This window comes from Colletotrichum truncatum, assembly GCF_014235925.2.
Source record: "Colletotrichum truncatum strain CMES1059 chromosome Unknown Contig_0004, whole genome shotgun sequence".
Classification (NCBI taxonomy): Eukaryota; Fungi; Ascomycota; class Sordariomycetes; order Glomerellales; family Glomerellaceae; genus Colletotrichum; species Colletotrichum truncatum.
The window spans coordinates 2022629-2039961 of NW_027222401.1; the positions used below are offsets into that span (position 1 = coordinate 2022629).

General features: G+C 53.3%; 3 protein-coding genes across 3 annotated transcripts; all 3 read left to right on the forward strand.

The window, feature by feature from the left end:
* Window positions 1-3174: 3174 nt before the first annotated feature.
* CTRU02_207347 (solute carrier family 35 member) lies at window positions 3175-4479 on the forward strand (the record flags this gene model as incomplete). Its single annotated transcript, XM_036719263.1, has 1 exon — window positions 3175-4479. The coding sequence occupies one exon, from the start codon at window positions 3175-3177 to the stop codon at window positions 4477-4479; it is 1305 nt and encodes a 434-aa protein (XP_036588970.1).
* A 2601-nt stretch (window positions 4480-7080) lies between these two features.
* Window positions 7081-8815, forward strand: CTRU02_207348 (uncharacterized protein; the record flags this gene model as incomplete). The annotated part of the gene is made up of 2 exons (XM_036719262.1): window positions 7081-8359; window positions 8451-8815. 2 exons carry the CDS (start codon window positions 7081-7083, stop codon window positions 8813-8815), a joined length of 1644 nt encoding a protein of 547 aa, XP_036588969.1.
* A 2905-nt stretch (window positions 8816-11720) lies between these two features.
* Window positions 11721-16674, forward strand: CTRU02_207349 (endochitinase; the record flags this gene model as incomplete). Its single annotated transcript, XM_070204871.1, has 2 exons — window positions 11721-12303; window positions 12362-16674. The coding sequence occupies 2 exons, from the start codon at window positions 11721-11723 to the stop codon at window positions 16672-16674; spliced, it is 4896 nt and encodes a 1631-aa protein (XP_070061404.1).
* Between the last annotated feature and the right edge of the window lie 659 nt (window positions 16675-17333).

The window sequence follows — 17333 nt, forward strand, 5'->3', positions numbered from 1 at the left end:
TTTGTGCAGATGTCAATTTGTATGGTGGGCAATCATTATATTGTCGAAATAACCTGCTTAAATGAAGTACGTGATGCCTTTAGAGCGTACGTGTTTGTCTGGGTTCGAATGCTGCCTCATATGGTCTTTTGTCGTCGATATTAGAATACACTGTTCGTCACCAGAGCCATGATCATGGTGTTTTTGACGAACTACTAAAACTCACCATGGTGGCATGTTATTTGCTTCTTGATTATCGTCACATATCTATTTGAAGGCTGCTGGTCTACTGGTAAGAAAGTACATGTAAGTATCACCACCACCAGAGCGCTTATGCTGCTCATCCCACCCCGTAGCGACCATCAGCCGAACTAAATCTTCATTGTCGACTCGGTTTCGTGTGTAGTCTATCGGCATATCTGAAATTTGATCCTTATTCGGCGGTTAAAATCTCTGTTGCTCAAGAGCTGCGACAAGCTTAATAGCTTAAATGGCCACGCCACTTCCACAACGATGTCTCGCCCAAATCTAAACTCTCCCTCTTCATGTTTTTATTGGACTTCTGTTTATTGTGTCTCCTCGCGTTTGGTTAGTCGGATGACGTGCCTAGACTTTATTAACAGCCTGTCTCGGGAGTGCCTGGCTTGATAAGTCCAACTACCCTTGGATAGAAAATCGGCGTCACGAAATAAATCACTCGCCTTTACATACTGCACGGTATTGGATTGCCATAACGGATATGTACGTCATCTCTGGCCTTACCTGCGTTGGAGATTTGGTTGGGCAGGGAACTTAAAGCCCCCCGACCTAAAATACCCGGACCTCTGTGTCTTTGTGACTGGCAGCACCGTCTGTAGTTCGAACCATTTCCTATTTAATACACCACCTCTCATATTCTACAAGGGTTCCCGGATATCACTCGTTTCCATTCCCGCGTAAGTCTAGCGATGCTATGCAATATGCTTCCACAGTTTCTACCTACGTCCTGTGCTGTCGAGTATTCCCGTACGCTCTTCGAAAACACATAAATGGGTTAACCCAGTTGGGACTAGAAAAGCCTTATTCAGCTGAGTGGCTGATATCAGATAGCTCTTGTAATGGGTGACAAAGGATCTATGTCGAGGGAGCATGGGCTATCCCTTCGATTGCTGAGTGGCCAGAGGATAATTCCATGAGGCAGTCGTTGGAATGGCACGCTGATCTTTACTGACAAGGGCTAAGTGCGATGGGAAGTGCGCGCCAGAAACTTGGCGCCCCATTTATGTGTTTCTTAGAGCGGCATGTTAAGAGTGGAATCGATGCTTCTTGTTTGAGCTGAGACTCTTATTGTTCATCTACCCGTGAGCTCATTCCCTGATATTTATGTGACCTTCTAGTTGCTTGTGCCTGCGAACTGTAGAATACAGGTTGTGTTGGCAACCTGAAACTAAGACACACAATTCAATGAGATAACTACACTTCGTCACCGCCCGACACCATGGAACGCGTTTTACAATTTTTTACGGTGGGTGACAAACCTGCATATAGATTGACTTCGACAGCAGGGTATTCATTCAGTGCGTTGGCGGGACAAACTTCGCCACAGCGTGGTGTAACAAACCCAGGCAGAATAACTTCAATCGCCGGGCTATTCTTGAGCTGCTGTAACTCAAGTGCTGCAACTTATACTTGTTGTCTTATTTCAGCCCACCATTCTAACTGCTTTGGAGAAAAGATTGCTGGATCACCGAAACAACATAGTCGTTGGCCAGGTATCTTACCGCGAATTGCGCAAGGGGCTGTGGGAGGCATCGCCAGATTTCTTCCCAGCAACCTACAGCCACAATTCAGGTATGCCCATGATGTAGCTGGAGCTGCCTGCCACCCTGATCCTAGTCTAATGCGGACAAGCGCCTTGGGTGAGACATAGAGGACATAAAATGAGGGGCATGACATGAACATAGATAATGATGAAGATAAAGACAACAAGCTGCCTGAATGCTCGTCTGCCCTATTTCACTAGTGTGGAATTACAGTTCTTAGGGACATGAAAGAACATGTACATCGCACCCTGATCAGTCGGACCAGCAGGCCATGAAGCCTTCGCTGCCACATTACCCAACCTAAACCACCCACGCGGGATATCATGCAATGTTGACCAATCCAATCACGGCCCGAGTTGGCGGTTCGGTGTAGAATTTTTCAGCTACGGACGCCATGTTGAATCATCCCACGCCGTCGTGGAAACATAGCCAGAAACATGCCTACGTCCCCTACGTCCCATGCAAGCGAGGCCGTGAAGGATCAGAGGCCCCGCGGTTGCCGCCCACTGCCGCCCCCACCATCGGACCCTACACAACCAACAGAAGGGCGCTAACACGGACCAGGTGCCCCTCCAACAGCGAGCCAGAACCCGGCCGACTCGTTGATCGACGGGGATGTGTCTCCCTGAAGGGCATCTTGGCCGCCGCATCGTCCACTGGAAAGAGTGGAATCGGCCGGTTCCGCCAACCTGGACCGGTTGCAGTGCTTGGTCCGGACCAGTCAGGCGTGCGGAACGTCACATGCAGGCCTCTTAGAGACCACCCAACCCTCGTGGCAACTGCAATAGCTCCCCACCTTTGCGCGAGCTACCTAGCAGCTGAAAGTTTTTTTTTTTCCCTTCACCTTTTTTTTTTGTTGACCGCTGGGGTTATCGCTTCAATAAAACCCGCCCATCGCCTTAGTCTTGACTAAACTCCCCCCTCCTTTGCGACTGAGAGTTTTGCGCAGGTCTCGACTCTAATTCTAACCATCACGCGCTTCAACCAGGAAGACAGACCATCGCTGTCTCCTGCGATTACGCTCCACGCCACTTGATCCTAGCTCCAGATTAAATATCATATGTCGCACGCCATTTCGGCCGACTTCTTCAGTAACAACTTCCCGGCGCATTGGTCTATGTGCCGTTCTATCGCAAGATAGAATCTTCAGCAGGCGACTTGGAGTCTTTGCGCTTGCTGCCAGGGGACGAGAAAGACCGAATAGCAGTACTATTCACCTATAACACACATACCACTACTTATCGCGACGACAGAACTCGTCCATTGAGAACCGAGCTTCCTCGCGCTACAAATATCGCTTAACTCAGCTTTTGCACAGGTACGTCGACGCGAATGATATAAAATGACACTCTCTGGACTTGCGCAACAGTAGCTGATCTCCTCGCCAGATTGTATGCCCAGTGCTACCTCACGATTTGAGTCCATACTGTCGCTACCGCTTTTGCGATTGCCTTTGATCAACAGAACCACCGACGGTCAACAGAGACACGCCTACGAGCCTTTGCCCACGATGCCCGTCCAAGACAACCCCAAGAACCTGAACACCTCGCCGGTGACGACGACGCAGATCACCGGCGGCGTAGATGAGGCGGAACTGGTGAACCAGGGTCTGCAGAACATCGAGGCGCAGAAGGTGCATTGGTGGAGTTACTTCACCACCGTCGACTTCTGGATCGTCCTCCTCATCGGCCAGGTCCTTGCCCTGTGCATTACCTCTACCAACACCTTCAGCCAACTTCTCTCCAGCAACGGTGTTTCCATTCCGGCCTTTCAGACCGTCTTCAACTACATCCTCCTCTTCCTCATCTACTTCCCCATCACTCTCTGGCACTATGGTCTGAAGAAGTGGGCCAAGCTCGTCCTGAAGGACGGCTGGAAGTACTTTATCCTCTCGTTTCTCGACGTCGAGGGCAACTACTTTACCGTGCTCGCCTACCGCTACACTAACCTTTTGTCTGCTCAGCTCCTCAACTTCTGGGCCATTGTTGTCGTAGTCATCATCTCCTTCACCCTCCTCAAGGTCCGCTACAAGATCTTCCAGATCATTGGTATCCTTGTCGCCATTGGTGGTTGCGGTGTTCTCCTGGCATCCGACCACATCAACGGCACCAACGGTGGCCCCGGTGTCGACCTGCTAAAGGGTGATCTCTTCGCCTTGCTAGGCGCGACCCTTTACGGTATCACCAACGTCACTGAGGAGTGGTTCGTCAGCAAGCGGCCTGTCTATGAGGTGCTCTCCTTCATGGGCATGTGGGGAATGTGCATCAACGGCGTGCAAGCCGCCATCTTCGACCGCCAGTCCTTCCGCGAGGCGACTTGGAACGGTGCTGCTGCCGGCTATCTCGTCGGCTACACCTTGGCCCTTTGCCTCTTTTACAGCTTGGTCCCCGTGCTGTTGCGCATGGCCAGTGCCGCCTTCTACAACATCTCGTTGTTGACGGGTAACTTCTGGGGTATCATTATCGGCATCAACGTCTTTGGCTACGCCATCCACTGGATGTACCCCATCGCCTTTGTGCTCATCATCCTCGGCCAAGTCGCGTACTTCCTCGCAGGCAGCATGTTGGGTGACTCCAAGAAGCCTTGGTTGGGCGACAACCAGGATGAGGGCATCGCAGGACTGGGCACCGCGAAGCTCAAGGCCATCAACGAGGCACGAAAGCGCCAGATGGCTGCTTCGGAGGGGCAGTATGCCTAGGGGGAGGGGATTTGTCGCGATCTAGAAACTTGAACTGGGGGCGGAAGGGGTTGTTTCGAACATGACTTAACGGGTATTAATGCACCGGTATTGAATTGACGGTTGGATGTTGAGACGAGTGCCGTGCCCCTTCGTTTGCAACACGGCAGACGCGCATTCTTTACCTCGCGCGCTTCCTATTTTGAATGTTAGCACTGATTTTAATGAGAAGAAGAACTTGATCATAATTTACCTCATCATCCTAATCTACCTCTGTCAACTGATGTCATTCCGGTTATTCCGATAGCCCTGTTCTTATGCTGACCTTGTGAAAAGTGGCATGGGTCAGCTTGCATGGAGAGAGGCGCGCAAAATTCCGGCAGTCTCTTTAAGCCGCACGGCCAATTGTTCAACTACATCAAACCTCTTGTTACCGTCCATACATGCTTTGCAGCATTGGCCGGTAAGTGCCCATATCTTTTTTTAAATGCTGAACCAAGTCTTGGGGACTCTACCGGTTTTATTCCATGACTTAGCAACTGTCCGTTCCTCCATGGCCGGGTCAAGCCAGCCAGGCAGCGAGCGCTCAAATGAGAGCTTTTGCATGTATCCCGTTAAATTTTTTTTTTTTCCTTTCTTTTCCTTCTCTTCTTCTTATTCCCCACGCAATTTGATACCATGGTAACGAAATGGGCGTAAAAACTCCTCCGCCAAGTGGCCCCGTCATCTTCGCTTAAGCGGTGTTTCGCCCGAGACATTAAGAGGCCAAGGCAAATTCGGAGGCCGTCGTACCCAAAAATCTACCCAACCGATGACTCCGCCGCGCCCACGATGCGCTTGCCTGTGCTCCGTAGTACAAGATAAGCATTTGCAGGGATCGAGATGTTTTCCTTTTTTTTGTTTTTCCCTTTTTATCTCTCTTTCGCATTTACCCTAGCCCATTCTGCACCATGATCAACGGTCTTTCTAACCCGACTGTCCCGCCGGCTCCGGACATAATTATTCTCCAAAGACCTTTTTGGTGCTGAGACTGCCCCGTTTACACTGCCACTGAGCAGAGAGGTAGAGAGAGAGTCAAGCGCTCTACTAGTAGCTTCGTACAGAAATTCCCGTGCGGGCCGGACGGTGGGCCACCGCCTCGGCGCGCGTCAGAACACCCGTCACCTCTTACCAAGACTTGCAGCGCCCCAATGCCCGTTGCTCGACGCTAGTAAGCCGGGCGAGGGGGGGAGGGGGTTCACGCTTTCTCAACAAAGTCATCGTACAAAAGGGCCTTCGTGATTGGGGAGCCATTGAGAAGTAAACTGGGTGCCTGTTCGGAGCCAAGGGACGTCCCGAGGAAGGGGGGGGGAGGGGAGGGCATTGCATCCGTCACACTTATACTACGTAGTAGACTGCTGAGCATCGTGACACGGTATCCCTCCGATTGGTTCCTAACTCGCATATTCTCGACTTCAGAGATGGGAAGGGGAGGGGCTGGTTGTCCGTGTAATCCTACTCTGTCCCGTGTTGTTGTCCGAGTTCTCTGTTGTTGTGCAACGTAAAGCCGGGCGAGTTAGTATCCCCTCGGTATTTTGGCTTTTTTGTTTTTTCCCCCTCTCTTCAATCAATTTCTTTCCCATGACTAGTTTTTCTATTGCAGAGCACCCAATATCACTCTGCTTGTCTTTTTTTCTGCTGCATTGTAAAGTAATGTTGGCAAAGAAAGTTTGATTAGTACAAACTCCACGGGAACCCCAGTCTAACAAACATTCTTCTTCGTCTCACTTTTCTACCCCAGAATTGTCACCGTGTCTTGCCATCCCTACCCTGGGACGGCTACAGCAACAGCAGGACCAGATCTTATCCGCTTCTTCTCTAAAGAGTACACACTCTTTGTGTCTTTTTTTTTTTTTTTTTTTTTCAAACCTTTCTTTAGACCTATAGAAACGACACTTGCCGGAGGAGCCCGACCGCCAAGACCTTCTGAACACTAAAGCTTGCCCTGTTGCCGTCTCAGAATTGGGGTTCTCCATCTCATCTTGGTGACCAGTTGTTTCGAACCCGACTTAACCTTATACCAGTACATGCCCAGGGATAACCCAGTCAGAAATCGACCTGAGGTGGGCGTCGAGCCGACTGATCGTTAACGAAACCTTTTACGCGCTGCAAACCTTAGAGGCGCCGAGAGGGATACTGCGTGGCCCAACCCTGACGTTGTCGGTTGCTCCGGGATTAGAAGCTTACGAGTCGTCGCAACACGGCATCAAGTCTATTTTTTTTGCTGCTGCCCACCATCTTCGTCCAGGCAATTCTGAAGGGGCTGTTCTAGGTGGTGAAGACAGGAGAAGGAGAGGTCAGAGCTCAAGCTGACTATTCGTGCGTCATCTGATATAGCCGGGGGTGTTTGCTCGGCCTCCTGCTTCTGTTGAGAGAACCACTCGAGTCTGTTCTCACAAGTCAGTCCCATTTGCCTTTTATTATTGTTGTTGTTTGTTGTTTCCCTCAGTTTTGTGTCCGGTCTGAGGGTTCTTTCGTGCCTCCTGGATCAAAATTTTTCTTTTCTCACTTCTTCGTCCGTGAGATCTGAGGAGGAAGACTGTTAGACAACTAGAGAGAGAGAGAGAGGCACCGCGTTAGACCATGGGTCCGACTAACACCGATGCAATGATAGTGAATCAATCCCAATGGTCCCGTATCCGCGCCGCCGGCTCTTCACGCCGGTCGAGGTTCATCATTGGCGCGTTGATATTGTTCCTCGCGTCGGCGGCCCTGGTATTGCAACCTAGATGGCATATCGCTACTTCAGGGCTTCATATGGGCAAAACTCCTCGACCAACGCCTAGCTCGGCACCTGAACTGAAGCCCAGCCCGGCATCTTCACCACCGGCAGAGATTGGTAGCGACGCGGAACAAGAGTTGATGACCGCCGTTCTGTCGCCCGATGAGGACAACGTTCTGCTCTCTATCGGAAGCCCAATCTTCACCTCGCCAAACGGGCGATACTCTCTCACCTTGCAGCCCGACGGCGACCTTGTCCTCTCACACGACGACGGCACTGGCGTTGCTCGCCCGCTATGGTGGACGGGAACCGGCGACCGACACCCCGGTGGTCGTACCGTCAGCGTTGAGAAGCACAAAGGCCACATCCGCATCGTCATCAATGCCACGCTGAAGAACACCTGGGTGAGGTTGTGGCACAGCGATCTAGAGCCGGCGTGCAAGAACTCACGCGGCGCCAAGGCTCGCGACGTGGAGAGCGCGCCGACGTCGTCGAAGCGGGTCCTCAAAAAGACGCCCGGCCAACTTGAGCTCTCCGACGACGGACAGCTCACCCTCGCCGGCGTGTGTGACCTCTACGTCCCGCCCAACGTCCGCGAGAAAGACCGCAGCCTCGCCGTCATCGTCGCGGGCTTGTACCGCACCAACCACGTCACTTGCAAGTCGCACATGGAGCAACTGATTGCGGATCATCCTTCCTTCTCGAGGATCGACGTCTTCGCGTACATTCTTTACGAGAACGCGGACATTGACGTGCACAAGCGCACCCCGGAGTCGATCCAGGCGGAACTGAGAAACTGCTACGGCCAGCACCTGAAGTCTGTGGACGTCGTCCCCGTCGCCGAGGCGGAGGTGGAGTATCCCGGCGGGATGATGGCCATGTTGGCGCCGTGCGGGGATCGGCTGCGGAGGCTGAATTGCCAGCTGAGAACAATCTCGCTGGCTGCGGAGAAGTGGTGGGCCTGGACTATCACGAACGGGTTCACGCACGATACTGTGCTTCGGATCAGGCCTGACACATCGTTCTCGGCGAGACCCGAGTTTAAGAGCTTGGAGGAGCTGGGCAACACGCTTGTATTGCCGCATCCGAAGGGAGAACATTATTTCTACTGTGCGAGGATGAGGGGAAGCGTTGGTGTTGGTGAGTTTTTTTTTTTTTTTCTTTCACTCCTCCTCAGATTTCCCCTTTTGAGGGTTCATTTCACTTGAGAGGCTAACAAAAGGGATGACAGGCCCGACGGACCAAATCGCCTACGGCACCGCCGCAGCCATGCAGCACTGGTTGTACATGTACGAACGCTTCGCGCAGATTGTCGACATGGCGTCGAACCCGGACCGACCGGCGTTGCGAGACTTCTCGGGTTGCGAAGACATGCCGAGCGGCCCGCTTGCGAATGAGTGTCCACGACCGGCGCCGTGCTCTATCGAGTGCATCGTGGCGTGGTATCTCGACGCGCGCGGGGTGGATTTTAGGATCGAGTGGGGATGGCAGGCGAACCCGCTCAGGTGGAAGGATATTGGGATGATTGGGGCGGAGGAGGAGAGGATGGCGGATCAGCATCAAGCTGACAAGGACGAGGGGATGCAGTGGGCGTGAGTGAAGGGTGTGGAAGTGTACGATATTCCTGAATATTTCTTTTGTGTGTATTTGGGTAAAAGCGTGGTGTTGGGGGGGTTTTGGGCCATTGCTGGCTGCTTTTTCATATTTGTACTCGGCGTTCAAGACGTGAGGAAAACATCCCACGCGAGTAAACTGAACAGCCGTGAAATTTAGTAACGATAAAAGATGAAATAAAACTGGAAGTCGATGTCTCCATGTTCTGATAGAAATCTACTGAGGCTAGAAGCTTGACCCCTCATAGCGAGTGTGAAGTTCTAGACCTGTGTCCGCCGAAGGGGGTCAGATCAAATTGCCAAGAGTGTTGGTTTGCAGACTATATGGTGTTCGGCTGATCTGCTAAAACCCGAGGCGGGGCTGACTCGAGCTTGAATTGCCGGTCTTTTGGGGTTGCTGCTTAGTCTAAGATATCTTTTGAGAAATGTTCATTTCCACCAAGAGGCGTTGTGTGGAGTGCGGTCATACTGATGAAAATAGATGTAGTTGAATGAGGAGAGGAAACAGCCCCCATCCTCTCGCTCAGGGGTTACAATGAGGCGTTTTTTTTTTCCTCTCTTTTTGGCGGGGCAGCAAGTGGACCCTGTTGTCGTGCCTCTTGCCTTTTTAGGACGACTTGGGTAGAGATGGCTTGTTTATTTTCACTTACACTCTCTCATTCTTACTTTATTTGGGGGAAATGGCAGTACAGTACATGAGGCGCACATTTCTGTATCAGTAGATCCTAAGAGAGTTCACGGATATGAAAGTTGGACGATGAGAATGAGCATCCATGAGTTTGATTGAAATGCCGCAGTGACAATGTGTTGGTTGCCCCCTTGCACGGGATACTAGGGCCGGATTTAAGAATCGACATATACACAGCAAGGAGTGCATCCTTCGCTGCTAAAAACGTGGAGCTTCATGAAAGGCGTGCGTGAAAAACGGCCGTAGTATGGAACTACGGTAAAAATCCAATGGTCCAGCTTTGGATCACCCGGGCCACTGCTGGAACGAAGGGTCCGATGGACTGGAAATTGAGAACAGACACGAGTGCCGGCAGCCGCTGTCATTCAGCTTTTCGGGTCTCCCCCCCTGACAGGCTGAAGCCTCGTGGCCAGAGCGGCGGTAACTCATTTAGCATGGCAATAGTTGCAATGGGCCTCACTCTTGCACTCTTTCAGCTGGGTGAGAAAGAGGTAAGGCCAGCTGAATGACGCGTATGGCGGTCCTGAACCGGTGCCTTGGCGCCTGGTGTCATGGCTAGAAGTGTGTACGTTGACGTGACGTGCGACAGACACTAGTGAGCGAGAGCGACTTGAGCAAGAAAAGATGCTTAGGTGAAAGTTGTCCCGAGGGGCCGGATCATATGTCCGTCCGTACGTTGTCGCCCAATTTACCCCCTCATCACCGTCCGGGATGCCGAGGCACTTTGGACTGGTCTAACGAGATGGCTGGACGGCGAGACCGGTTACCTTGTCATTGGGTTTGAAGCAATATGTTGAAGGGGATAAGGAGGGAAAAGAAAAGGCCTAGTCCTACATTACGTCTCTCCGGCCATGTGTATCCAATTTTGGTATGATTCACAATGGCCGGGAAGCCACTCACTAGATGCTCCCGTTGAAGAATGCCAATGCCTTCTAGATGTCTCATATCTTACTATCGTTTGTCCGCTTTTCTGGCCATCTGGATTCGTAATCCCCATTTCCCCAGTCTGAATTCCTCTGTTCATCCACTCTTTAGGTCGGCCGTTGAAATGAATTCAACCTTCAGCAGGCAGCTGTGTGGAAGGGACCTCAGCCTCCATAATGGCCCGAGCAATAACAGAAGCGGGCAGCCACACGCCAACAGAGTAGGGGACGTTCGTTTACTTACACTGCGGCAGAAAAGGTCCGCTGTCGTCGGTTGTTACCCCCTCTCACCTAACGTTTCCTCATCCCTATCTCTTCACCAACTGAGGTGGGTTTCAAGAAACGAAAAATACAGCTAAGCAACTCACGGAACGGCGGCCATAAAAAGTTGTCAAAGGTTGACCAGGAACCCGGTGTGGTGGTGCACTGGTGCCGCTGACAGCCAGTTGGCTAATCACCCTAGTCAGGGGACACAGCCAGTAGGAGGCTTCCGATGACCCCTATTCTGGTTGTCGCTTGAGCGGCGCTAATCCTCTTTCTCTTCCCGCTAACAGCCCGGCCTTATTTTCCGCACCGCCAGAGAGGGACCACTTCAGTGGTCCGCCGCCCGCCTGGACCGCCGCTTGAGGTGTGCCTATGGATGAGGCGCTTGCCCTTTTTGGCACTGAGAAGTGGTTGTGTAGGCTTGCCAACATCCACCCACCGTCGTCACCTAGCAGTGAACTTCTCTAGACTCCGCTCACCATCACACCGTCGGCCTATGCACCCACCCACTAACACGCATCGTCACTTTTCCCACCTACGCCGCTTTGGGGCGCCAATGGCTCCAACGTTTCTCGTGCTGTTCTGCTCTCCCGAGTTTTCTTGCGAACAGGGGGAGGGGATATTGTCTCCTGCGCCTCCAAGCATGGTTCACACACGCGATCCGATGCCGCCTCTAGGCAATATCCCGACGACCGTCTCCCGATGAAGTTAGTCACTGCGTCTTCGTTGCTGTCTGGCGATGACAGCAGGCTGTATTTATGAACGGGGCTTTCGCCCTCTGCCTTGTGCTCTTTTCCCCTTGCTTCTTCACACCCTTCTCTACCCTGTCAAGAAAGCCAGAGACGACGGCGTGCCCTCCGCCTGTGCAGACATTTTGTTTGCGTCCTTTCGTTGATCTCAGATCATCAACACACTCTTTCCAGAAGGCTTCGGCCGCCTTACCATCGTTGCTACCCGAACGTTTTACGGATATTATCACTCCTTAATACCTTAATATCATCCACGGGAAGAAAATGCTCTTCAAGAAGTCCTTGCTGGCTGCGGCCGTAGCTGTGGCTCCAGCCTTGGCCACTTATCGCACGCCCTCGACGACCACTACCACCTCTGCCGCTGTTGGAGGACTCAACCTCTACTGGGGACAGTATGGCCAGCCCGACGATAGGCTGGCAGACTACTGTGACTCTCCCGGCGTCACCTCCGTCACTGTGTCCTTCGTCACTTACAGTCCGAAGAACGGTGGCGGCTATCCTGGAACCAACTTCGCCGGCCATTGCGGTGGCGAGGTGTTCTACAAGAACCCCAAGACCGGCGAGAACACCAAGCTCATCATGAACTGCGACTATATCAAGAAGGACATCAAGCACTGCCAGGCTAAGGGCATCAAGGTCCTTCTGGCAATCGGCGGCTACTGCCCACAGAACGGACCATGCAGCTACGACATCGACAGCGAGAAGGCCGGTAAGGACTTTGCCACCTTGTTGGACAAGACTTTCGGTCCGTACGACAAGAACTGGCGTGGTCCCCGTCCCTTCGATATCAGCCCTACTGAGCACGTTGCCGTCGATGGTTTCGACTTCGACCTCGAGTTCAAGTACCGTATGTTAACCCCCAACCGTGCATTCCGCTGACCAAGTTTATACTGACAACACTATAGCCAACCAGAAGCCTTGGATCAAGATGGTTGAGCAACTTCGAAGCTGCGGTAACAAGTACTACATCAGCGTCGCCCCCCAATGCCCAACCTCAAAGGATTGGTTTCAGCTTAAGGAGCTCATCTACAACGCCAAGTTCGACGCGCTCTTCATCCAGTTCTACAACAACCCCGGTTGCCAGGTGTCTGACACCCCCAACTACGATGACTGGGAACGCGTTATCTCCGAGACTTCCAAGAGCAAGGATGCCAAGCTCTACATCGGTGTTCTCGCTAGCAGAGACGCTGGCTGGAGCGGTTATGTCCCTCCCTCGACCATCAAGGATTTGATCTGCAAGGTCAAGAACAAGCGTCACTTTGGCGGTATCTCCATCTGGGACGCTACGCGCGGCTCCATGAACCAAATCGAGGGTCAGGCTTTCCACGCCGCTATTGCTGATGCCCTGAAGTACGGATGCAATCCTATTCCTCGTTCTTCCTCAAGCGCGTTCATCTCCGCCTCGACTTCCGCCCCGGCTTCAGTGTCGGTCTCTGGCGCTGCTTCTGCCTCTGCAGCTGCCTCGGTCTCTGCTTCTGCTTCTGCTTACAACGACGATGACAACGACTATTCCGTCTCTGCGTCTGCCACTATCGCCTCTGCGGCTGCAGCTGCCTCATCTTCTGCCTCTGACGATACCGCATCTGTCTCTGGCTCCGTTTCGGACGCCGTTGCCTCTGCAACTGCTTCGGCTTCGGCTTCTGCTTCAAACGACGACGCCGTCTCTGCCTCTGCTTCTGGTTCTGATGCTGTCGCCTCTGCTACCGCCTCAGCCTCCGACGCTGGTGTCTCTGTAGCTGCATCTGCCTCTGCCTATGATGACTCTGTCTCTGTCTCTGCCTCTGGTTCTGATGCTGTTGCTTCCGCTACCGCCGTTGCCTCTGCTTCTGCTTCAAACGACGACACTGTCTCTGCCTCTGCTTCTGGTTCCGACGTCGTTGCTTCCGCCACCGCCGTTGCCTCTGCTTCTGGTTCTGATGACGATACCGTTTCTGTCTCTGCTTCCGGCTCTGATGCTGTTGCTTCTGCAACTGCCTCTGCTTCAAACGACGACACTGTCTCTGGCTCCGTTTCGGACGCCGTTGCCTCTGCAACTACTTCGGCTTCGGCTTCTGCTTCAAACGATGACACCGTCTCTGCCTCTGCTTCCGGCTCTGATGCTATCGCCTCTGCTACCGCCTCAGCCTCCGACGCTGGTGTCTCTGTTGCAGCATCCGCCTCTGCTTCAAACGACGACGTTGTCTCTGCCTCTGCCTCTGCCTCTGCCTCTGATGTCGCTGTCTCTGCTGCGGCCTCCAGCGCTGATACTATTGCTTCTGCAACTGACATTGCATCTGGTTCTGACGCTGTCGCCTCTGCTACCGCCTCAGCCTCTGATGACTCCGTTTCCGCATCTGCCTCAATCTCTGATGTGGTGGCCTCTGCAACGGCCTCTGCTTCGAACGACGATACTGTTTCTGCTTCTGCCTCTGGCTCCGATGCTGTTGCTTCCGCAACTGCCTCCTCTAATGACGATACTGTCTCTGCATCTGCCGCTGCCTCCGCATCTGCTTCGGATGATTCTGTTTCTGCCTCTGCATCTGGCTCCGATGCTATTGCTTCTGCGACCGACATTGCGTCAGCCTCCGGTTCCGACGCTATCGCCTCTGCTACTGCATCTGGTTCTGATGCCGCCGCCTCTGCAACCGCCTCCGCCTCCGACGCTGGTATCTCCGTAGCTGCCTCCGCCTCTGCTTCTGATGACTCTGTCTCTGCCTCTGCTTCTGGCTCTGGTGCTGTTGCTTCTGCAACCGACATTGCGTCAGCCTCCGCTACCGCCTCTGGCTCTGACGTCGGTGTCTCTGCTACTGCTTCTGCTACTGCCTCTGGCTCTGATGCTGCTGTATCTGCTACCGACTTTGCATCTGCTTCTGGCTCTGACGTCGGTGTCTCTGCTGCTCCTTCTGCTACTTCCTTGGGTTCTGATGCTGGTGTCTCCGCTACCGCCTCTGGCTCTGATGTTGCTGCCTCCGCTACCGACTTCGCATCTGCCTCCGCTTCTGCTTCTGGCTCTGACGTTATTGGGCTGCCTACTCCCGTTGGCTCTGATGCCGGTGTCTCTGCTACTGCTTCTGGCTCTGACGTCGGTGCCTCCGCTACTGCCTCCGGCTCTGATGCTGGTGTCTCTGCTACTGCCTCCGCTACTGCCTCGGGTTCTGATGCCGGTGTCTCTGCTGCTGCTTCTGCAACTGCCTCTGGCTCTGATGCTGCTGCATCCGCTACCGACTTTGCATCTGCCTCCGGCTCCGATGCTAGTGCCTCCGCCAGCGCTTCTGGCTCTGATGTTGCTGCCTCTGCAACTGCCTCCGGCTCTGATACCGGTGTCTCTGCTGCTGCTTCTGCTACTGCCTCGGGTTCTGATGTTGCCGCCTCCGCTACCGACTTCGCATCTGCCTCCGCCTCTGCTTCTGGCTCTGACGTTATTGGGCTGCCTACCCCTGTTGGCTCCGATGCCGGTGTCTCTGCTACTGCTTCTGGCTCTGACGTCAGTGCCTCTGCTACTGCTTCTGCAACTGCCTCCGGCTCCGACGCTGCTGCCTCTGCTACTGCTTCTGGCTCTGACGTCGGTGTCTCTGCTGCTGCTTCTGCTACCGCGTCTGGCTCCGATGCTGCTGCCTCAGCTACTGCCTCGGCTACCGACTTTGCATCTGCCTCCGCCTCTGCTTCTGGTACCGATATCATTGGGCTGCCTACTCCTGTCGGCTCTGATGCTGCCGCCTCTGCAACTGTCTCCGGCTCCGTTTCCGATGCTGCTTTTGCGTCTGCCACTGGCTCAGTATCTGCCTCCGCCTCTGCTACTCATCCAGGCTCTAACTCTACCTCTGCAAGTGGTACGGACGCTGATTTTATTCCCCTCCCCACTCCTGTAGATTCTGACAACCATGCTGATGGCAACTCAACATCCGGATCTGGCTCAGGCCTCAACTCCACTGTTGCTTCTGCTACAAGTGGCTCAGGCTCAGGCTCAGGCTCAGGCTCAGGCTCTGGAGTCAACTCTGCCTCTGCTACTGCTTCCGCTACCAGCAGCTCTGGTTTCAACTTTTCAAACAGCACCAACACTGATTTTGTTCCCCTTCCCACCCCTGTTGGTTCTGACAATGACCATACTGATGGCAACTCGTCTTCTGGATCTGGATCTGGTTCCGGCTCTGGCTCTAACTCTACTGTTGCTTCTGCCACTAGTGGATCAGGATCAGGCTCTGGTTCTGGGTCTGCCTCTGCTACTGCCCTCGCTACTAGTGGCTCTGGCTCTGGCTCTGGCTCTGATTCTGATTCTGCAACCAATCCCTATATCATTGGGCTGCCTACTCCTGTTGGTTCTGACAACAATGCTGATGGCAATTCTGCTTCAGGATCTGGTAAGCCAACTGCTACTGGCTCTGTTACTGTTGCCGCCCAGAACACTCTCGCTGCTTCTCAAGAATGGACAACTAGCACCGTGTTCACCAGCAAGGTCTATACCATCACCTCCTGCAAGCCTGACGTTCCTTGCACCAAGGGTCAGGTTGTAACCTCAACGATTGCGTTGTACACCACTGTTTGCCCTGTTACCGCAGTGTCTTCTGCTACTGCCAAGCCCACGACCACTGCTCCTCCTCAGTGGACCACCAGCGTTGTCTACAAGACAAAGACTTACACAATCACCTCGTGCGCCCCCACTGTGGTATACTGCCCAGTTGGCCAGGTCACCACCAAGGTCGTGCCGTGGTACACCACCGTTTGCCCAGTTACTGCCACCACGCCTAGCGGTAATAAGCCCTCTGGCGAAGTTCCCAACCCACCCAAGAACAACGGTGATGTCCCTAAGACGACTGGTGGATCAGGCGGTCAGGGAGGTCAGGGAAGCCAAGGTGGCCAGGGTGGCCAGGGTGGCCAGGGTGGTGATGCTCCCAAGCAGACTGGCAAGGGTGGCAACCAGGCTTCAGGCGGCGGTGCCAACCCTCCCAAGCCGACCGCGACGCCTGTTGGCCCTGGCGGCGAGAAGTGCACCGGCACTAACTGTGTCAACAACGGAGGTGTCCAGGACACTAGAACCACCGTCAAGACGACCTTGACAGTCGCCGTTCCCATGGGCGGCAAGTCTAACTCCACATCCACCCTCGCAGGCACCGGTAGCCCCGGCAAGCCTACCTCGGCCGGTACTCCGGTGCCGAGCAAGCCTGTGCAGGCAGGTGCGGGCAAGCTGGGCGCCTTCGGGGCCGCGGGCTTGGCAGCCGTTGCTGCGGCCTTTCTTTTGTAACATAATTAAGAATTTTTAATATTTGTATTGCAGGATCTGACATGGGAAGAAGTTGGTTTCATGGCCAACATTTTCCATGTATTTTATTTTATTTCATTTTGAATATGGAAAAGGAGCTTCGTTCTTGGAGTCTCACGGACGGGGCATTATTCTCATGGATATCTAGGTTCATAAATAGGAAACTGATTCGTATCAATACGATGCAATACGTCGGCCCCAGCGCATGCAATTCGATGAGGAACGGTGCATATGTGACCATTCCGTGGATTTAAGTATTCCGTATAATATCGGATGTGCAATGCTGTTCAGCTCTAATAGGAAGAAGATGACCGATGCATCCGATCCAAAATCGGACAAACAGGAGCGGCTAGGCCTATCTTGGGAGCATGAGAAACATAAGATGTGGCTCGAACAATGTACGCCACAGGCACCATTGTGTGCGGCTATTCGACAGTGTAATTATTCATATACTACGTACGCGACGGCCTACGACGTAGGATTAGCAGGTACCTTGAGGTGATGTACAGAAAGCTGCACGCGATGAATCGAAAGATGGAGTAGGGCATGTCATTGGCTGGAAAAGAGGTCGGAGCCGTGGTTTCGTCACCCCACCCACACCCAAGAACGTCATTTCTGCATTTCTGGATTGCTGCAAGGAA